At 40.4% G+C, this 23,541-nt stretch overlaps 1 protein-coding gene across 3 annotated transcripts in view; it reads right to left on the bottom strand.

Annotated features, from left to right (window-relative positions):
- Positions 1 to 23,541, bottom strand: part of RBM33 (RNA binding motif protein 33) — a 133,470-nt gene that overhangs the window by 52,352 nt on the left and 57,577 nt on the right. For all 3 annotated transcript variants that reach the window (XM_070616972.1, XM_070616973.1, XM_070616974.1), the window contains exons 7-9: positions 18,359 to 18,567; positions 14,483 to 14,771; positions 8,082 to 8,140 (exon numbers count right to left, since the gene is read on the bottom strand). In XM_070616972.1, coding sequence (XP_070473073.1) covers positions 8,082 to 8,140; positions 14,483 to 14,771; positions 18,359 to 18,567 — 557 coding nt within the window. The remainder of the gene's footprint in view (positions 1 to 8,081; positions 8,141 to 14,482; positions 14,772 to 18,358; positions 18,568 to 23,541) is intronic.

Raw genomic sequence — 23,541 nt, 5'->3', positions numbered from 1 at the left:
GGCTCTGACCCACCGGCCGTCACTAGCCCTGCTGGACGGGCCCTAGGAATGCTCACTAGGGGCTGCTCCCACTGGCATGCACCTTTCGCCCCCGCTCTTCCTCCTCTTTCAGCCTGGAATTTAGGTACAAAAAAAACATGGGCCCCTGACAACAGCACAGAATTGCTATATCAACCCAGAACTTTCTTACGCAAAAAATAAGAAACTTGGTTTTTTAAGTCACTGCTGAGTTATCTGTTACATGCAGCCTCATTCGCATGCTGACTGACAAGCCAATACAATAACTACATCTTTCATAGATACAGTGCAAGAAACAGGGAGAACAAATAAGTTTTCCTTTAAGGAGTGAAGAAACTCAGGTTTATGAGTTAAAAGTGAATTATCCAAAGTTACACTGTCAATAAGTAACTCAAGACATAAAGCCACATTTTCAGATTTTTGCTTTATAAACTGCTCTTTCTGTCACACACTGCTTCTGCTGCAATTAATTTGTCTTCAAGTAATGCCAACTAAAAACCATGGCTCCAAAGTCTGACATTCACAGCCGACGAGGTTCTCTCGATGTGATGATTCATTTAATAACTTCTACCATTTCGTGGGTATAAAGGATAATAAGTTATCAATTCCCTCTACCACATGCAGAATTATTTTAAGACTGTTAGTAAGTTGTGAATACCTCACTTAACAGAACTTTTAGTACTAATGTAATTCTACCTTTTGAAAGAAAAGGCTACCTTAATCCTTCCAAATAACTGCTCTATTTTGCTTTTCTTTAAATCCCTTTAAAAGTCCAAGGTAAAAAATTATCATTTTCTCTCATATAATTCTTATACAAATTGTACTTTCACTTTTTTGTATCTCTTGTTAATTACATGATGCTATCTATATTAATCCTATTCAGGAAAGACTGATAACTTTGGTTACAAAAAAAAAGACGAAAACTTTGCATAAATTGCTTAGCAAAAAGTTAATTGTATAATGCAAAGAATAAAGAGGCTCTAACAGCTATTATGAGACTTATCAGCTTCCCTAAAAGGGTCAGTTGGTATATGTTAATAAGGCTAATTAAATACCTTAACCATGTCATTGACACTTCATGAATCTTTCAATGAATTACAACCTTCCTCTACAACATGTTTTCACTTATTAATCTCACTTAAAATGCAAAGAACTATATAAGAAACCAATAGACACTTAAGAATGCCTCTCAGTTAATTCTAATTAAATGGGGTAACTGCAAAAAAAAAAAAAAAGACCACTAGGAACCCCTGACATAATTAAAATTATAGCCCTCTATCACAATGCTAATCCTCTTATTTCAGTATTTTCCACAGATTTCTTTTTCTTTCAGGTTGTGCCCTATTTAAATACCTACATTCATTTTCCTAGAAAGTACTTTTATATCTACAGTTGCATTCCAAAGCTGAAGAAGCATATACCTAGCTCCAAGCACTCGGTTTCATGGCGGGGAGGGGGCAGAGCAGGGAAGATACCACATGGACTTAAATACATTAAGATAATGCCATTGGTTCATGCAGTGCAACTAGAGTATGAACTACAAGTTGTAACATCTTTACTTTAGTACAAAATAGTGCTTTTGATGAACCTAAAACTAGTTACTTAAATTATTTCATAAAACAAAAAATCCTTTATTCCTGCACCTCACCCCTCCCATTCTTCTCCCCAAACAAGCCCACCCAACGATAGGCCCTACCACAGTAAACTTTTCCACATTAGCATTTGGTGACCATCATGATCTTATACAGATCCAATTATTTTTACCCAGTTTACTGAGATGCATTTTAATATTCAGAGAGAAAGGGAGTGGGTACAGCATGATTAAAACATTCAGACTGCTTTTGCTCCAATCCTACTTCCTGCACTCAGTTATGTGAACTCAAGCAATTTAATCTTTCCAAGACTCAGTTTCCCCATCTGTAAAATGGAGAAAATGGTACCTCCTTAAGGTTGTTGAAAACAAGCTCTGAGCAAAATCTGGACAAATCGCTCCATCATTTTGTTCACGTCCTACTGATCTTCAGCAGTATTTGCTCTAGGAAGACTGTATTTCCTCACGCAAGGAAGGATTGATTAAAAAAGCAAAGCAGCAATCAGCTCGAGCCACTGAAAGCAGACAGTCTGTCTGCTGTTAAGTTCTCTGTGAACACACCTGCCATATCACTCACAATTCCCACTCCCAGCTATGTTCACACAAAAGCTACATATAAATGTTTACAGCAACTTTATTCATTACCGCCGAAAACGAGAAATTGTCCAAATGGTGAACGGACAAACTGTGGTACAGCCATAATGGAATTATATTTATCAACAAAAAGGGACAAACCACTGACAGGGGCAAAAAAATGGATGAATGAATTTCAAATGCACTGTGCTAGGTGAAAGAAGCCATTCAAAACAAAACACATCGTACGATTCCATTTGTACAACCCAACTTCAGGAGCAGAAAACAGTTCAGTGGTTGCCAGGGGCTGGGGTGGGGAGAGGGGCTGACTACAAAGGGGCAGCGTGAGGAAGTCTTTTAGGGTGATGGAACTGTTCTCTATCTTAATTGTGGTGATTCTACAACTGGATGCATTTGTTAAAATTCACAGACTTGTACATCAAACGGATTAAATTTTAAAAATAAAAAAAATTTCTAATCTTTGGAAGAAGTACTTCCAGGTAGTTTACAATAAAATAGGGTCTCTTTCAAAGCTTATCTTAAAAATGCATCTAAATAGAACTATGGGTCTTCAAAGACTCTTGGGAAAATAAATACTTAAAGAAAAAATTGATATCCTTTGCAAGATCCATCAGTAAAAACAGGCCATAGAGGTTTTCTTGGCAGAGACAGGAGCCGTCAGACCGAAACTTTGCGTTACTGTCAGCATTCAATTGGTGGAGTTATTAAACTGCAGGGGGGTAAACCGCACTCAGTTTAAGTCCACTACACCCAACTCTATACACCCGGGAGGATTTATGAAAAGTTCGCAGTTCAATCTAACAGTTGTACTGAGCCAAAAATTAAACAAAACAGTTGATCACATACTTTTATAATGCACTTTTTACAATGTGGCTTAATGGCTGAGAAACTGTACGAGAAACTGATTTTGTCTAATTTCAATGAGTCTTCATTCCCTGGCCTTTGAGTTACGCTCGTGGACTCACACCCACCCTATCTCTACCCAACACACACAATGTGTACTTACAAGACAGCAAGTCAAGTCAACAGGGTGCTGAATTTTATAACCACCATATTTAATAGCTGTTACCATAGTGTTTAGCTGCTCCTGTTACTGCTACAGATGGGAATTCATTGATATGATTAAATTTGATGGTATGATAATGTATGGTAATCATGATTAATCAGAAACCCACTAGCAAATGGAGGATGTTGGGTATTATGTCACCTGCATTTTAAACTGCACTCTCTCCTTGCAAGCCTGACAATGCCTGACAGCTGGAAGGGTCTCAGCCCACATTCGCCTGCTACTACTCACAGATCTGATAAGAGAAAATGCCCATCATTCCTTCCCCATCTTAAGTGCTAATAATTACAAGGCATTGCGGGCAAGTTGTAAAAACAGTAAGGGTTCAAAAGAAAGACTTTTTTTCCTAGATGGGATAAGGTCTGGATTCACATCTGCATGGGCTATAATCACAGAGAAATGTAATTGGATGCAGCACTCTCATCAAACACGATTTGCATGAAATGCCGTATAAAACACATCTAGGAAGTGTCAATCACCACCACCTGATACCACGCACCTCACTATATGGAAACAGAACGCAGCTAGATCCACCTGTGAGGTGCTGTAACTACACAGTAAACGTAAATGGAAATCTCACTTATTGGATCTACCTAAAGTGATGGAATCACTAAGAAGACTAATTTAAACTGAAAACTACAGTAGCTTTTTTAAATATAATTTTCAGTTTTAATTTAAACAAAGATCACTAAGAAATTATCTGGCAACCGAACAACTTAGTATTTAACTGGTTACCCTAAAATATCAGCATTTACCTGACAGGGCAGTGCAAAATCCTGACTGAATAGGTTTTAAAATACTGTGGGTCAAGAATCTTTACCATGTGAGTTACTTGGGATTCAGCCAAATGCTTAAAAACAGCAACTTCACTAACACCAAAAACAAATTAGGTTAGCAAAATCTCAAAGCAACGCATTAAGGTATTATTAATCAACATTTTAGTGTTACTTTTTTAAGTGGTCAAACTTTAAAAACAATAAACATCTCTTTGAAGACAAACACCTAATTGGAAAATATACTTACAGATAAGGAAAGGACTTACAACTATATTAATGATGAAAACATCAGGGAAAGCCTTTGTGGAAAGAGAAACCTATTGGACTAATCAATGTATACAACAAAGAACATTTCAAATGGAAAACAGAATTCAAATAGACACACAGGTAGAAGCTTACTGGCAGAAAGGTAAACTAGCCTCCCCATCCCCACTCCCCTAAAGGAGAACAAAAAAGAAAACCACAACTGTATTGTGAAATTACATTCAAAGGTCCTGACATGAACGAAAATACCTCACAAGTGGACTAAGGGACAGCAGGTGGCTAGACGGCAAGACTGGACAGCATCAAGGGAGCTGAGATGGAGGAACGACACTCACTCAGACAGCGCCTCTAACTCCTGAGGGCATGTGCTCACTTCCTGTCCAACCAGCTCTTGTAATTACTCACTACTGAACTAACAGAGATATATTTTACATTGGGCAGATTAATATTCTGATGTGAAAAAGATTCATTCCTTGATATGCTATCAATTGAGATATACTTCCAAAAAAGATTCAAAACTCTGATTTGAAAAAATAAAATAGCTCTGGAAACAAAAGTCTGAGTGAGAAGAAACATTTTAGGGTTGAGCCCTAACAGCTATAATCCTAACTAAAATTAAATACATGATCGAATTTTTAAATGGAAACCTAAACTACAAAGCACTTCCCTGAATTCCATAAACATGGGAATGCGGCAGGAAATCCCATCTGGACGCAAAGACTGACACGATCAAGTGACAGCTCAATACCAAGAGCTAATGCAGTATTTTCCAAAGTGATTAAAAATAAGGATCCTTTTCCTATGATGTTTATCACTTTGACTTTAAAATATTTCTTTTAAAAACTGTTGATTCAATTCTCTAAATAAAATTTATTAATAGGAAATAAAAATATCAGTTTTGCTGCATCAAGCATACTCTAGAATACCAAATTGTGGCTTAAGATTTGAATTTTTAAAATAATTTTAAACAATTCTATGAAAAAGAGTGTTTCACATAAGGTTGCCTAAGTTCTCCATGATTTTTAATTAAAAAACTGGAGGCACTATCATTTAGTACAATTTCTAGGCATACTAGTTCTAAATTAAGAATTTCTCAAGTTTTCATAAAATTATCAAACAAATGGACTTTTAAGAAAGTAAAGCTTGCCATCGTTAAGGAAGAGAAGGAATACCTCAGTATTAATACCAACTGTATCCTACACCCTTTATGATTTGGAAATCTAGCGGTATTTCTGTCTCTTGTCCGCTGTTTTCACTCTTTAGTCAGTTGGGTAGAGCTGAATTCTTATATAGTTAAAAGTGCCAATTCACATACGTATCCTTGAAAACAACAAAGAGTGAAAAATTAAAATATACACCCCTTCTCTACACTACTCATTTTATGTAGGGTCCTTATAAGTAGCAAAATAACTCAATGTTGAATTCACGTGTTCACTTGTTCAACACCTATTTACCTGTACTTTCTTGCACAGGCCCAGGGCCAGAGGGGCTCCACTATTTTTATAATTTACTCAGGTGAAAACTGGCTTAAGGATGGAAGCTGGGCTTCACGTAACTATGCTTGGTCCATTTTATAGTTTAGGGACAAGCAGTATATGGAGCACTTGGCATGAAGGAGAAACTTACTAAATATTCACAAAACTGTCAACAGCACAAGACATTGATAGCAACCAAGTTCAACCTAGTAGTATAAAAGGAAAAAAATAATGTTACCCAAAAAAGACCCAGTGTAAGTAAAACAACAGAAGATGACCTAGAGTTAATCTCCCTTCCCAACAACATTTTGATGGACTTTCTAAAAAGATAACACTCCACTGTATTTTTTTTATTTCAGTAACATTGGATTATAACATACAGATTTCAGACGTACATCGTAATATACTTTGAATTCTGCGTAGATCTATTTTATTTTTTTAAAATAGATTCCATGTCTGATTATTTCCCCTAAGGGAGACTCATTACAGGAATAAGTAGATCACTGCATTTTCAAGACTACAAATTCACTGTAATTTCAGCTTAAGATCTAGCATTCAGGGCTTAAAATAAGATATAATCCACGTTAAACAGCAGTAAATAATTGAGGTGAAGGAAACATTTCTCAAATTATATCATATACATGACTAATTTCTTGCCCAACTATTTCTTATCACCCCCATACACTTCCCACCTCAAAAACAGTAACAAAACAAAACATTACACTGTGCAGAAACTTTTTCAAAAGCAATGCAACAGTATTTACCATCCTCCAAGTACTACATAACTTAAAAATTAGTTCAGTTTCTCGCAAAGAAATGTTCTTTTATTATCCTCTTGTAATATCTTCAAGTATTGTGAGGTCTGCTTCTAATGTCAGATACAATTATATTTGCACAAGTAAAAAATGTACAAATAGATGAAAACTGCAACTGATTATTCTGATTTTATATCAGTAAACACATCTTAACAAAAACACTGATTGCATAAACATTGCTTTATGTTTTTCTTAAACTACAGCTGCTTTTTCACATCAAATTTTATCCCTATATTGCAAAAAAACACGAAAACAAGTTCAATAATGGTTTTAACAAAAAGGCTCACAAATCCTGAGAAACAGCAAAAAGTACTTAAAACGGGAGTGTTCTAGAATAACTAGCAGTTAAATTACTTCACCAGAAGAAATCTAATGAATGAAATCATACAGGCTTATCCTTGGGTACAGGTAATTAATAAAGCTTAGCTATAGAGACAAGTGCTTCAAATAGAGAATTATACTAAATATCATCTAATTTAAAAAAAATAACTGGTAGAACCAATATGAATCTGTTTTAGAAACCATAATTCATAATTCCTAAAAAATACTCTGAATCTTAAATCCAATACTGATTTTACTTTGGAATAATCATCTTGACTACACATCTTAATCCTTCATTAAAACATTTTTGGCTAAATGCCATATATAAATACGGTATCTACTGAAGTATCAAAGCTGGAGTCAAACAGGTCATTCAGGTATTTCCTGAAAATCAGATTGGTTAGCCTAAACAAAATGTATCTGTTTTACATACAAATGACATTAAAATTTTACGGTCTGGTCCATTTTTTACAACAGTTTTTAGCAAGAACATGTCCTCACTGATTTAAAAAAACCACAAACTAACTACAAATTGAACCAAAAACTCAAATAAAACAAAACATTTATTTAAACAGATATACCTATTTAACAGACATTTTTCTTCTAGTTAAAACACGTTAGAAGAATAGATGAACTTATGGAAAGTAGAGGAAAGTGTTGGGGGGAGGTTGGGGGAGAGAACGTGTGACTTCTTTTACAGACAAAACCTTCATTTAAAAAAAAAAATCAATGACTCATTAAGACTTCTGAGGTTTTTTTAAAACAAGGAAAGATCTCATTACTATTCCCTAGACTTTCATACACATACCTACACGTACACAGACGTACATGTGCCCCACACATATACAATAATAAAGCAAGACCCCTTTCTCACTTCAAGTAAGGCAATAATAAAATCAAACTTCATAATCTTTAAGACGAAAGGCATTCTACTGATGATCCTGATTCAACAATTTTACAGTTAAACAAAATTAATTCCATTCTCAAAAATCCATTGACCCTTAAGCTTCTCACAAATATTTTCCACGGCAAAAATTACTGTCAATATTTACAAATCCTTAAACTTTTATTTAGCTGGAACCACTGGCATTTGTTATATTAGTATTTCTTAGTAAATGTATGCTCACCCCTAGCAGAGCGGAAGAAGCAGCTGCTACTCACCGGGAATCTCTGGGGCCCCACCGCAGGTCTCGGCTGGCTTGGGACTGGCAGCAAGGGCACTGCGGCAAAAACACCTTTCATTACCAACACGCTGTACTTCACATCCAAACCCCCCAGGAGAGTAGTATAAGTTTAACATAAAATATAGACTATGGGTAAAATACATAATATAAATTAAAGTTTACATTTAAGCTAAGTGCTTAATATTTTTACAATTCCATAAAGGGAATGGGGAGAAGGAAACTTTAGTCTTCAGCATACAACAGCACAAGCAGAAGCCTTAATTTCAACAGTGAATTCCTATTTAAAATTAAAATATTTTGCAACAAAAGAAGCTATTATTCCTCTAAAACCAAAGACTGACTTGGTATTCCACATCCATATCCAGGTTATCCAGGCTATCTAACCCGTTATACTTCCTGACTCCAATCAAAGACAAATGTAAATCTAAATCCTCCAGCATCAGAGAGAGAGGGAGTGAAAGAGGAAGCGAGACAGGCAGAGAAAGGAAAATACACACACTTTTGGTATTGTTACGAAGAGCAACCTACTACGCAAAGACTTTTAGTTTGGTTTTGTATTGTTTTAAACAATACAATTGTTTTAAACAAGCAGAACTCCCATCAATCTACCAGAAGAAGGAATCAAGAAATTTTAAAATAAACATTGTATAACTGGGAAGAAACTAGATGTTAGTTTCACACCCTGGGGCTAAATCAGGTATGCTTAAGCTCTTTAAAACATGTATGATACTGATCTTGATTTGGGGGGGAAAAAACCACCACCTGAGTGGTGACTGCTATATGGTGACATGCTGTATCTTTCATCAAAATGTGCTGCCAGATGCATACAGTAAGCTCTCAGATCGTCAGGTGTTGTAGGCTCAATTGTGGCTCCTCTCAAATTCATATACTAAAGTCCTAACCCCCAGTACCTCAAAATGTGACTCCATTTTGAGACAGGGCCTTTAAAGAGGCGATTAAGAGAAAATGAGGCCATGTGGTGGGCCCTGATCCAATACGACTGGTGTTCTTATAAGAAGAGATTAGGACACAGACATGCACACAGGAACAACCAGGTAAGGACACAGTGAGAATAATATAATATAGCATAGCATATCTTTAACTTAAGAAATTTCTGAAGAATGAGAAATATAGAAATGATACAGCTTAAAAGTCAATCAAAATTACTTTAAATTAGAGCACTAAGGAAAGCTATGTTTTATTTACCAGACTACTCAAGGAATCCTGTACAAGAAGCCTTGCAGTTCAGGTCACGATTTAAAGTTACAGTGCGTGTGGGTCTGTGCCACGGCCTGATCAAAGGCAAAATGTGACAGAAAGAAACTTAGGTGATAAAACGTACAAATGGCAGAAGTCCATCGCTCTCCTAAGAGTTTAATCCAATGAGTCAAAATTTCAAAAGGAAAGGGAGTCGATTTGCAAGACTTTATATAAAATAGGACCCAGCCCCCAAGTCTACACAGCTAGCTAAAAGGCACCAGGGTCCATCAATTACATACCTAAAGCAAAATATTAGACTGTGAAGTGGAGAAAGAAAAAACTAGAGCATCCTTGACCTCAAAACATTATAATCAAAGTGAGGAAGAAAAAAACCACATATTAAACAATATACAATGTTTTTAAAATTAAGTACCAAATACCAAATACTCAGACCTTCAAGAATATGTACCACTTATTTTTAAACTTGGGCTTTAAACATCAATTCCTATCAAATAATTCCAACACAATGAAAGGGTAAAAATTTTAAATCTCTTTAACTAGGGCAGACTAAGACTAAGAAACGCAAGAGGGATCTCCAGGAAGAAAGCCAGTTATAATGAATAGATGACTTACAAAGAAGCCTTCTGATTAGCTGGTAATTTTTTTTAAATAAATTGTAACAAGTAACAAAAGAGAGAGAGAGTAAAAGTTGACAAAAGAGAACATCTGAGAACAGGTGTAATAAGAGCAGATCACGAATCCAGCCCAAGCCAGGGACCAAGCCTTGCTCAGACTGTCAATGTGTCTGCAAACTGTCTTGCAGTCCACGGGGTACGAAAGCAGGAAGACACTTCTGCCTATCTGCCTCCCTCTCCACTGTGAGCAAGAGAATGTAAAACTGGTAATGTTAACAGACCATTTTATTGAACACTGAACTCTGAATATTTGACATTTAATATTTTTATCTTTCTGTTATCCTATGTATTTAATGGACTAAACTGATTAAATTTTCAATTCATTACAACAGTTATAATAGTGAAAATCTGGAAAACAAGTTAAATTTACATCAAAACTGATTAATCACAATATGTTGGAACATTCTTATCCTGAAAAGAAAGTACGTGTCATGAGGAAAAGATGTGCATATGTTGCTAATTTTTAAAAGACAAATTAAGAAACCTTCAACTGCCTCAGGTCCTGAAAGTCACTGGGTTAATCTATCTCGTACATACAGGAGACATCTAGACATCTAACCTCTCTCAAGAAGAACCGTGACTTTCTATACAAGCTCACGCATTTACTAGGGAATAAGCAAGTGTTCTCTATGCAGGCCTGGCAAGGACAAGTTTCCCCCTCTCCCTGCATCAGCATGTCTCAAGATCAAAGGTACAGTAAAGAGAAGAAACATACGGCACTTAAACGCCTGGCTTCATCATGAAAACATTCAGCTGGTACTCAGAGTTTAAAACCTGTTGTCTGCAAGCTGATCTTGGATTTACTGGATCATGCGTGAGCTTTGGGGTGCAAGACCTGCACTCGACACCTGTTAGGCTGCCGACTTCTGGCGAGGCGCACTCTTTCCAGGCCTGGAAGCCATCTTGGGGTTTCCTTATAGCTTTCCCATTGTGCAGTTTTAATATTATTTATTATCAGGCTAAAGAAAACCTGTGCACCTTACCAACTGCCAGTTTTCCACTCAATTTTACAAGGAAATACACAGTAAGAGATGCTGACATTAGTAAAATTATTCCGACAAATGAGATTTACTGCAGTTGCGCGTCTTGGGAAGCCACCGTTCAAAGGGCTCCTTCAGTGAGTCATCCTCCTTCACACAGTATGCATTGGGTCGCTCATTCACGCCACAGCTGCGGAAGGAGAGACAGGCGGTGTGCAGGTCTCAGGGACTACAGTGGTAAGCACAGCAGCCATCCTGCCTGTCCATGGGAGCTCAGAGCCCTGGGAGAAGGTGAGGCCGAGGAGTCACTAATATAGGGCGGGGACAAGTGAAGGGGTCAGTCAAGGAGGTCAGGGACCCACAGGCGCTAACCCCACTTTGACCCTCCATGGTGTGTCCTATAGGGACACACGGACACTGACCCCCATCACAGCCAACCTGCCACTGTCACAGCCCTCTCTTCCAAGGCCACAGCATAATTTCATAGTGCTTCAACCCACTGGCCTCCCACACTCCAAGTTCTACCTCAAGCTTCTCCCCAACTCCTGAAACTTCTTGCCCACGCCTTTTGGAATTCCAAGTTCACTGTGAGCATAACCCATGGTAGCCTCAGCCGCCTCCTTCTTGCTAAAGGAAACCTAGCTGTCCCAAAGGATGATGGGGGGGGGGATCCTTCTTTGTCCTCGATGATGTTTCAGACCTCAGTTTTGGATCTCCCGTCATCAGACAACATCACCCACTACCCCCGGCTACTGTCCATCTACTGGTCAAAACACTGCTCTCGTGTCTCAGAGCTCAGCTCCTAGCTCACCATCACTGTCTTCAACACTAGCCCTGTCTTTAGTCTTGGCAGAGACAGTGCTTCCAGCACCCTGCTTCTCGGGTCCCTGACCTCCATCCTCCATCCCACCTAGGCCATATCCCAGACCTGGTCATTATCAATGACCCTTCCACAATCTCTGTGCATCCTCCTTCTTACCACTACCTTCCGCCTTTCCACCTCACTCCCTCCAGGACCCTGATTCGACTGACTGTCGACTCTACAGAGATCTCCAATGGCCTCCATTCCACTATCTCCTGGCCCCTTAGCACCATACACTACTCCATGGTCCACTGTTACAAGCATTACTGCTCTGTCAACACTTCAACTCGGACAAATCCAACTCTGTCTATACCACACCTGACACAGAAAGACAAACGTGGCTTGAGAAAAACACACAACCACGCTGACTCTAAGTTCATGACCACACAGAGTGAGTTTGCCTCAACAATGCCCAGCACCCGTACCAGCTCCTCCTCGACCCTGCTAGGGGAAGACTTCATAACTTCTCTCCCCTCCTCAGACCTCCAACATTTCCTCCTACCTCCCCACTCTTAGTTACTTACCACTCACATCAGGAAAGAAGTTCACAAGACTCCTCCACCTGCCACACCCGCCCACTCTCAGCATCTCCACCTGGCCTTCCGCCGCCCAGCATCTGTACAGGACCCTGCGCCCCTCCAGCACCACAGTCCTGCCACTGGGTACTGGATCCCAGCAAGGATAAGTTTTGCCCCTCACCTGCATCAATGATTTTTTCCCTTCTCAACTAGCTGCTAGTGTTCTCATCTTAAAATAAAAAACTTGCTCTCAAGCCCACTTCCTCCTACCAATTATCATCCAACCTCTGCTTTAGCAAAATACCTTCAAAGACTGTCGATACATTGATCTCCCATTTCTGTGTCCCTATTCTCTCTCAAATCCACCTCAGTGAGGCATGTACATCTACCACTTCACCAAAAAAACCCTGTCAAAATCCAGACCCCCTACTGCTAAGTGTAGGCCTCAGCCTGCAGTGCACTCCCCACTGACCCGTCAGCAGGGCCCCTGGCCAGCCCCTGGCGGCCACTTTCTCCCCTGCTCCTCGTCGTCTACACTCTCAGGTTCCTCCCGCTCTCCTCCCTACAGGCCCCACACCTCTCACATCCAGTGCCCCAGCTTCCAGGCCTCAGTCTCCTCCCACATATTGACACCCCTTCTCTGAGTCTCTCACTGGGTGCAGGCTCTATATCCATCTGTGTGCCAACAACGCCCCCAACTTGTACTTGAAGCCCAAACCCCTCGTCTGAACTCTCACTAGCTGCATACTTGACACCTCCACCTGCATGTCTAGTTGGTATCTCAAATTTAACACATCCAGAGCAAAAGTTTTGGTCTTCCCCCTCAAAACCTGCTCTCCCCCATCCCAGGCAATGGCAACTCCATCCCCCAAATGCTCAGGCCCTCCCCCAGTATCATTTTTGCCTGCCCTCTCTCTCACTCACCTGATCCATCGCCAAATCATACTGGCTCCTTCTTGAATCATATCCAGCATCTGACCAGTTATCACTATGGCTGCTACCACCCTGAGCCGAGCCACTATCATTTGTTACTTGGATTACTGCAGTCACCTCCTAGCTGAACACCCAGTTTCCACCCCTGCCACCCTACAGCCCACTCCCAACACAGCAAGAGGAATGATCCTTTTAAAACACAAATCAGATCACGTTATTCCTCTGCTCAGATCCCTTAATCACAGCCCATTTCACTCAGAGTAAAAGTCGAGCTCTTAGAATGGCTCACAGGTCTCAACCCGGGTCCCGTGTTTCTTCTCTGCTTTTATCACTCCACTAACGTCACATCATCTTCTCGTGGTTACCTGAACACACATGGCACGGTCTTACCTGAAGTAAGACCTCTCTGTACTTGCTGATCCCTCTGCCTGGAATACTGTCCTCTGAAACAGTCACATCCCTCACTCCATGACCGTCAACTATTACTTTTGCAATGAAGCCTTGTCCCTTCCTCTGCTCTGCGTCTGTTCCTGTATTTTCATCCTCTCACATGCCAGATAACAGTCTTACTGATTATGTCTACTGCTCCCTGACTGTCTGCTAGAAAGATCACAACTGCATAAAGCATTGTTTTGTCCACCAATGTATCTCAAATGCCAGAGAGACAGTAGTATCTCAATCAACATGTGTTGAACAGATGCATGAAGACATGCTCCACATCAACAGCTCAAAACCAGTTTCCTAGCTCCAGGACCACGTGTCTGCAATAATACCACGAGAGCTCATTCACTTAGAATAACTAAAAGAGGGGTTTGCGGCCCCCACAGCTAACACAGGGCCTCAAGGGGAGCAGCGGAGCGGAGCTGAGGGGCACACTCACCACACAAGCATTAGCATTCCCTCCAGGGAAGTGATGAAGAGTCCCAACTCAGACATTTCCAGTTACCTCTAATGCTCTTTAAATTTAGAAAGTTTTCTCAACACTTTCCTCTAAATTATAAAACAAAAGACACACATTTTTAAGCAAATCAGTTTGGCCCATCAATAGCACATGTCTAAGGGGGTAGGGAAGGAATCGAGGAAGCCAAGTCACCCTCACACACGTGACCATGAGAACCACTGGCCACAGAGACGCCTCAGCGAGCAGGGAACAGGAGCCAGTGGCTTTACGACAGCAAGGAGACACATACCTTGAACGGGCGTCACCACCGCCCCTTTGAAGTGGGGATTTATGTGTATGTTCTTGGGCTGCTGTGGGGTCACAGGAGGCGGCGTCAGCATCACCCTTGGGGCCTCTATCTGGGGCGGCATGTGCATTCCCTGAGGAGGAGAGGGGTGGTGCGGGTGCTGCAGGGGAAGCAGAGGCTGCAGCTGCTGCTGCTGGAACAGACTTCTAATTGGCTGCTGCTGAGGCGGCGGCGGTGGTGGCGGAGGGGGAGGCTGAGGCTGTGGAGGAGGAATTAATCTTGGAGAGTGCGTCTAAAAACCACAAAAAAAGACAAATTAGAGAAATCAATATTTACAAGAAAAGTAAAAGAATGTCAATGTGTTACGGATTTACACGGATTAAATTGTAAAACTTATAACAGAAATAAATTCACAGTAACAACTTGTATAAAACAGCAAGATAAATAACCTGCTCTGCCTGTTCACAGTGAGGGCTACTTTCTCACAATGTGAGTCAATCTCAAGGCAAGGAGGGGAAAATGGCAGCCCCAAAACACCTTGCATGGATTCCAAAAGAAAAAAATACAGTTCAACCAACAAAACTGCCCACAATGAGCCAAGCGCTGCACTGAGGGCAGGACACAAGCTACTCTCGGCCCTCCCTGCACAGCGGGTCCTGCTCCTCCTCCTCCAGAAAACCTTATCAGAAAGAGGGAGATGTGCACAAGCAACCCTGCTGGAAATGAGGCTTCAGAGAGAAGGACAAAGGGCTGGAAAGAGCTTAACTCCCCCAAGGGGCTGGGAGACAGCGCCTGAGAGGGCGGCATCTGAACTGCGAAGAAAGGAGGAAAGAGACTCTGCGCAGCGTGAGTAATGGAATAACCGGGAAGAGGCAGAGAGGCAGACAGACGCACCTGCTGGGTAACGGAGAGGGACACCAGTGTGGCTACAGCCTCGGAGAAAGAAGATGGAAGCAGCAAGGGTGTGAAAATATACACGCAAAGCGGTCAAGGATCTGGGTGTTGTTCTGTGAGGAGGAAACCGACGGCAGCAGCCACGGTTGCCAAGCACTGAGCTCGGCCTGGGTTTTAAGCACCGAGTGAAAGGCTGGTATATGAAGTAACTGGCTGACTCCTAGCAGTCCTACGAAGCGAGTCCTTATTATTATCCTCCTTTTACAAGATCAAGTAGCTGGGAAGCAGAAGAGCTGGAATGGAATTCAGAGGATCTGACTCCACAAGTCCTGCTTGTAAGCACCAATCAAACTGGCCACACTTCGCAGTAGAGGCAGAATACTACTCACTGAGCCATCTAACACAAGCTGCCTTCGCTGGGATGACGCCAAATGACGGAGGCTTTTGAATTCAAGCGAAGGACCTGTTATTATGCCATATGCAACGTGGGTGATGAGGAATCGCTGATGACAACTTGGCAGGAAGATTATCACTAACAGTGTGTGAGATGGACGAGGGTAAAGAAGATGGAAGACAGACCATTTTACAGGCCACGGCAAGAGCTGAATGGAAGAAATGGCCAACATGTGATGATGAACAATGGGAAGGAGACATTTCAGAGGAAGAATGAGAATTCTGAAACCAAACTGTACGTGGCCTTGGCTTACCTATCCTTCCTCAGGGACGAGCTCTCCAAAGATTCCAGTCTAAATTAATTCTGCAGCTAGACATGCTCCCAGAATCCAGTGTGCTCCCTCCTCTAACTCATGACATTTGTAATGTGCATATTTGCCCACGAAAGTGGGGATCCTGTCTATCTTGTTTCCCACTGAATCCCCATGGACAGCACATAAACTGACAGGAACACCTGAGTTCAATCTGAAGTGAACTGAGAATAAGTAAAACGCAGGGTCATTCACTCCAGAGCATACGGGAATTCTAAGGGAAGCACGTGTTTTAAGCAAATGGAGTTTAGGGCCTGTGAAACACCCACGTGGAGAGGTACAGGGCAGCTAGGAACTGGAGAACCTTAGAGCTGGCAAGAGGTTAGGGCTAGAGACAGATTTGCGTGCAGATGGCAGATGGTACCAAGGACAGTGCTGCCAAGGGAGATGCTCTGACTAAAAAAGAGGACTGAGAACAAAACTCTGAGAAGAATGCAGCCCAAAAAAAAGGAGACAAGACACACCGCTGGAAGATAAGAGTGCACCCCAAAATAAGAGAGACTCAACAAAGAGGAGTTCATCAGTGATGCCCAAGGCCCTAGAGCGTGGTCTGACAGGAAAGAGGGACAGTGGTGAGGTGGCGATTCTGACAGCACATTCAGGAGAGGGAGAACAAAGTCCAGGCAGCGAGGGGCTGACGGAAGAGAAAATGGACAGAAGCAAAGACATGAGCAAAGAGGATTCTTTCCAGAACTTTGAGGGGTGAAGAGTTAAGGAGACAGACAGCTCTGGGGTGGGGAGTGACCAGGATCAAGAGTGTGATCTGAGGGCGGATACAGGTGGGAGTGAGGGTGAGTTCGTTTCAGACAGCTTGGTCTTTTCAGTCAACTGCCATTTTAAAACACTACTGACCAGCATGGATGAGCATAGAGCTCACAGTCCAAAGCCCATCAGGATGACTCAGGTCAGCTATGGATTTATTCCCAATTCACGGTGTGCTCTGCGGTCCACATCAGTCATTAGAATTGCAGACGGAGGGACTCCGGCAACCTACACTTGGGCAACCTTTTTAGAGCACTCACACATCCTCAGTTCAGCTCCTCTGAAGGAGGCAGGCTAGGCATATAGTACTTCCTCTTTGCATGGATAAGAAAACAGGGAGTTCACTTTTCCAGGATCATGGAGACACAAGTATACAAAAACAGGTCTCCTGTTTGGCTGTTTCCCCACAGGAGGCCCAAATAACCGGGTTGACTGTTCAATATACGGCAAGTTGGGGAGAGGATACAGGATGGGGAAGAAAAAGCAAAAACTAAGGTCCAGGCTTTTTGCTATTAGAGAATTAAGAACAGAACAGTTGTGTGAACCAACAGCAGTTATTGATTTCATCAACTCCTTTATGCTACCATCAACCTGCTTACTTCTCTTCCCTTCCTTTACATCAAAACTGGAATTCTCATGCTAAAACATAAATAAGTCATCTTTTCTACTTTGTTATTTCATAAATGAATGCCTCCTAAAATATAACATTTCTACACAGAGGCAAAGTGTGGTTTTCCCCTAAATTCAGATAAAAATGTAGGAGGACATGTGGCAGACAGAGTTGACATATATTTGTATTAAATAAATTTGTCCTTAAAGATTGAATTCTGAAGGAAAAAGCCATAAAATCCTAAGGCTAACTAAAAACCAAAAATTCACTACAATTCCTGTCTTTGCTTTTGAGATGTCCATCTCTGAAATACAGAGAAAATTCAAATTAAGTTGAAATTACAAGTATATGATTTATTCCCAAATTATGAAACATTCTTATGGATAGGATAAGAGAGTTACTCTAAGAGAAACTGCTATATTTAAGGAAAAACTTACGGTAAAAAGTATAAAGGAAAAAATATTTTTGTAAAATAAGCAATACTGCCTACATTCTTTACATACTAAATTCAGTATTTTGAGTGTGCTGCACTTCTCTAGAAGCAGAAGATAAAAGTAAGACTCCTCTGTGGTTCTTGTCACTTGAGGACATCAGGTCTCTTGGAACTTCTTTCTTCATTAAGTAGTTGCATACAGAATCATTTTTTACTACCTGAATTACTAGAGGACTAAATTTATAAGACCACATAGGAAATCATATTATTGACAATAAAGAAACTTTACCCATTTTTCCTATTATTAAACTTTACCTTCACACTAAGAGATAAATGCAAAATACGACACCCAAAAAAAAGCACATTTTGATTTGTTCAAAAGCTTTCAGCTATCACAACAAAACTGTGAACATTACCACCACGGGAGGCTGTGTCGGAAGCAGAGCAGGCCTGTGGTCTTTCATCCTTCCCCGCTCACTGTTCTCTCTTCTCTGGTCTCCCATTCCACGACACATTAAAGAGCCGCCTCGCCTTCCTCCCCGCCTTGAACCATAGCGTCCCTGCTTATGCTGTCGCTCTCTTTCTTCGAATTCAAGCAATGCAGCTTTGGCTTCTGCTGAAAGCTCTATTTGAAAAGATGCACATGATTAGATACCTTCAAATAGCCTAAACTATATTGATAGGGAGAAAACAGGAAAGAAACGTGACAATGAAACTCTGGAACGCCAAGTGCTTCACCCACAACAAATAACTAAACTGGCAGCAGCAAGTAGGATACAGTCAGAAACACTCACAACCCATTAGTGAGACCTGTTACATGAGGACATGCTTTCCCCTTGTAACAAAATACAAGTATCTCCTGCCAACTTTAGAGTATTTTCCTGCGAGACCACAAACTGTGCTAAGGGAAGCTACAAAGAAGGGGCTGAAGTTCCATCGAGCCACCACCCTTAAGCTGCAGGGCACTTGCCAATCATTTTCTCTTTCACTGACAGCAGATGACACTGGTCAGGACCTGCCTCCACCAGTGCTCCACCAGCACAATTTTCTTAGTGAAACCAGTACAAGTATTATTAATGCACAGTGGCATACAGACTCAAAAAAAGAAACAATTCCTGATTGTTCTGGTTTAAAAACAAAACTACTAATGAAATCACTCTGAAATCAAATAATTTCATAAAGAACGGAAAACTCATTTAATACTATTATCATCTCAAATTTTCAGATTTATATTAAAAAAACTTTATTCTGTGAAGAAAGACATATTCATGCAGTCTAATATGGAATCCCTATCAAATGAGAGCAAAGTCACGTAAGAAAAAGCCCATTAATGCAAACATTCGTAGGACACCCGCTAGGTGCTCACCTCTGACCGGGGCTTTAGGGATGCAAAAAATAGGGACTCTGGGCCTGAGAAACTGCAGGGGACACATTACTCTAAATTCCTAAAAGAAAACAAGCTGACTTATTCAAATACAGTTCCTTTATTTTAAATTACCTAAATTGTGATAACATTTTTTAGATTAATACATATGTGCCTCCTAAAGATGTCATTGAACCCTACTGAGAAACATTCCAGGTCTTCTCCCACGGTGAAGGGTAAACTTTAAGTGTTACCAGTTTATCTCCTCCTTTGGATTCCATATCATCCCTAAACTCTTCCAAAAATCTCTAAGCCACATTTCATTTTCTCAAAATTGTTTCTATGGTATTCTCCTCCCTTTCAAACAAATCTAGACTCCATCTGAAAGAAAATTTAATCTCTTCTTAACAAGTACAGACTTTTATTCTAATCTTGACTACGCGATTGGTTCACACACACATTTTATGCAGTGAATCAGCAATTATTTTTCTAGTGGTTCTAAGTGTCAAGATTAATTTCACTATCCCCAGTAATAAAATGGTTTCAAATGACATCTTTAATCAGCAAGTAAAAACGCTTTCCTCCAATTGAGACAAGCTGTCACAAAAGGTCACCAAAATATGACAGGATGGAAATTACATTTGTAACTTCAACTGAAATGTTAATTTCCCTTTAAGTGTTTCCTGGACTCTGTCCATATTCTAAAGTAAAGATATATAGCTCAATGAAACTAAGTTTTACACTGTATTGTCCCTTTCTAAAACATGCTTAAGGAAAACCTATTTGCATACAAATACTTTTCTAAGAGTTAGACTAATACATAATGACTATAGAATACAGTTTATTTGGCAAAATAAAAATAACAAACGATAGTCTGAGTTTTCTGCAGGATAACTGAATCAAGAAATTTGTAAAGACCTTACAAATACAAGCACCACTGTGTAAACTTAGGGCAGCAGGAGCCTACTGCTGGCACTAGCAATCCTCAACTGTTTATTACTAGATGAAAAGAGTTTTCCCACAGATCCTTTGCTTTCAAGAAAATTAACTAAGATATTTCAAGAAAATACGTGGACATAATTAAGAATGTTCTTTAGGATAAAGCAATAAAATAAAATTTAACATATTACATGTGCCAATGAAACAGAAAATTGCAAAATCTAGACACCTACTCAGATAATAATAAAGAAAGCCTAACTAAAATAAACGTAGTCTTCCATTTATTGCTTGCACTGATTTCAAAGAGAATCTGAGATCCACTTCCTAAGGAAAAACACTGGCAGCTCTGAACCTCTGCGCTAGTAAATGATACCCACTTTTTAGAGATGGCTTTTGACATTCCATTCAAAATAAATCATTCCCTCACACATATATGTTCTAGAAACTCTTCTCAACTGGGTTCTACGAGAGAATTAAGCCCTTTTCCTCATAGGCATCCTTTGCATGTAATGAATGAATTTATCTCCTAAGTATGTAGTTTTGTACCATCCTTGGGAAAATTGAGCAATAGTCACATTATCTATAAGGTTTAATTCCCAAAATCCTGGTTGAGGAAAAAAGTTCACTACTTAAGTTCTTAATCTAGATGAAAGCCCAAAATTCTACTTCTAATCCAATCTGAATTCAAGATACAAATCAACAACTGTGTACTTGGCTTCCTAAGTGTTGAGACTGGCATATATACAAATTAGTGTTATTTTTATAAATTATAAAAATTTATAAATTTTTATAAATTAGTGTTATATTTAAGGATGACATTATATATCTGAATGTAAAAAAAAGACTAAAAGTGACCAAAACAGCCTTCTAGATTGTGAACTCACTATTTCACAAGCAGGCTAAGGGGTCAGAAACAGAGGACATCGGAGCATTATTTCATTCTTCTTCAGAGTGAAGTATTCTCAATGTTAATCAATGATATCACAAAATAATTGTTTTTATTTGTATTCAAAATGTTCAAAGACATCGTTCGTCAAGAAATACATATATGAGGCGACATACGTACTCTGGTAGGAAGATATTTTAATCTCATTACAAAGAGTAGGTGAACAGCTTTATACAATCAAACAAATCCAAGTATTTCTATATAGAACCTGAAACTGGTATTTCTATCAGCAGGAGAACAAAAATAAACTGATGAGTAAAAATCTTACAAATACTATAGCAGCTTCCTTTCTCAATAAATATTTTTCTTACATATAAAATTAACCTTTTGTTAGGAGTGGGGGTGTTAAGGGAATAAGGGAGCTCGCTGTTTTAGGAAACCAATCTTTAAATGTACAGAAAAATCCTTTTTGTACTAGGAATAACCCTAACTTTTCAGTTACTAATGTTTCCAAACACTAAGCTTTCCTAAATTAGGGCTCACAAATGCGGCACAGAGACACATCATTTCAAGCACCGTTTTCACTTCCCCTATTATCCAGCAAAACAATCACATTCTGCAAAAACAGCTTTTTTAAAAATGTTTAAAAGAATGGCAAATGGTCACAGTGTTTATGCTTGCAGCCTCTAAAAACCCCAGCCCTTCCCCTCACATTTAAGGAGCCAACCTGCCCTCCACTAACCCCTCCAGGCTCTTCTCAGGATGCAATGACTACAAAGCTGCCAGACACCTTAAAAGAAAAAAGGGGGCCGGCCCCATAGTCAAGTGGTTAAAGTTCCACGCACTCTGCTTCAGCGGCCTGGATTCACAAGTTCAGATCCCAGGCACCGTCCTGCTCCACTCATCAGCCATGCTGTGCAGGCGTCCCACATACAAAGCAGAGGAAGACTGGCACAGATGTTAGCTCAGGGCTAACCTTCCTCAAGCAAAAAAAGAGGAAGACTGGCAACCGATGTTAGCTCAGGGTGAATCTTCCTCACCAAAAGAAAAGAAAAAAGAAAAAGAAAGAAAGAAAAAAGATTCAACCCAAGTACTTTAATAAGAGAAGTACAAATTACCCTTAAAAGAATGAGATGAGGCAAAGGTCCTGAAAACAAAGAGATGCAGGAATGAAACAAACACAAATTACGAACACAGGCAAGCTGGGCATTTCAGAACACGCTGTCAGTGCTTGCGGTGAGGTAAAATGAACAGAGACAAGATGACCCTAGCTGAGGACCAGAGGGTGGGCAGAGGAAGAGGCATCAAGGGTCGGGGAAGGTGACCCATGAAATTCACAGTGGCCTGTAGGGAGCTGGCTGCCGAGGGGAGAGGCCCCCATTCCTAATGGTGAGTGTCAAGTGACTTGACATCCTTAGAACTTGTAGCTATTCCAGTTATTACGACTTAATACATCAGTCTCCCCAATTTAGGTAACAAAACCTCAGCCCCACTACAAAGCAGCAGAAAAGTGATAATTCACCACCAGCCCCTCCAGCTCGGGAAGGCCCTATGCCAATTCTCTCATTAGCCGCTGCCTAGTGCCCCCAGTGATCGGGCAGGGGCACCGTCTTCCCCTTGTTCTCACTCCAGTCCAAGACTGAGATGTCTGCTCCACTCAGCTTGGTTCGTAAGGTTACCAACTCCTCCTGCTGAAGGACACTTTTGTTTTTCCCATCCTCCTGTTTTAAGGCTGTTGCTTCATCTCCTTTTACCCAAGGCCAGCTTCAGATCCTCTTTCTTAGAAACTTAATGCTGTCATGGTTCAGACCAACTGGTAACTTTAAACCATAACTTGAGAAAAGTCTAGGGAAATCTTGAGCCAAAAGGTAGACGAGGAGGAAATTGAAGAGGGAAGAAGTGAGAATGCTAAGATTCTAGAACAATCTCTCTATACATCTCACTTAGTAAAGTAACATGACAGACTGGCTCACTACAGTCACGAGTCACTTAATGATGGGGATATGTTCTGAGAAACGCACGGTAAGGTGATTTCGTCCTGCGAACATCGCAGCGTGCACTTACACAAATCTAGACGGTACAGCCTACTACACACCTAGGCTCTATAGTCCTGATCTTATGGTCCCACTTATGGGACTGTTGTATCTGTGGTCTGTCACTCACCAAAATGTCATTATGTGGGGGCATGACTGTACTGTTAATTTATGCATCTTGGCAGCTTAATGTCCTCACACAGAATTCATATCTGTTACTTAAAAGAATATACACTTATGTCTCCAACTGAAAACGGCTATAAATAACGGTTTTAAGAAGTTACGCAGTTAGTAACTAAAGGTTAGCTTCTTGATTTTTCCTTTGACCAAGAACAGAGAGCAGGGACAACCCTCCGTCTTCCCACCCTCCTCCTCGGA

Source organism: Equus przewalskii, chromosome 4 (genome assembly GCF_037783145.1).
Source record: "Equus przewalskii isolate Varuska chromosome 4, EquPr2, whole genome shotgun sequence".
NCBI lineage: Eukaryota > Metazoa > Chordata > Mammalia > Perissodactyla > Equidae > Equus > Equus przewalskii.
Note: the sequence above shows the minus strand (reverse complement) of the source record. Positions and strands in the feature narration are given on the sequence as shown.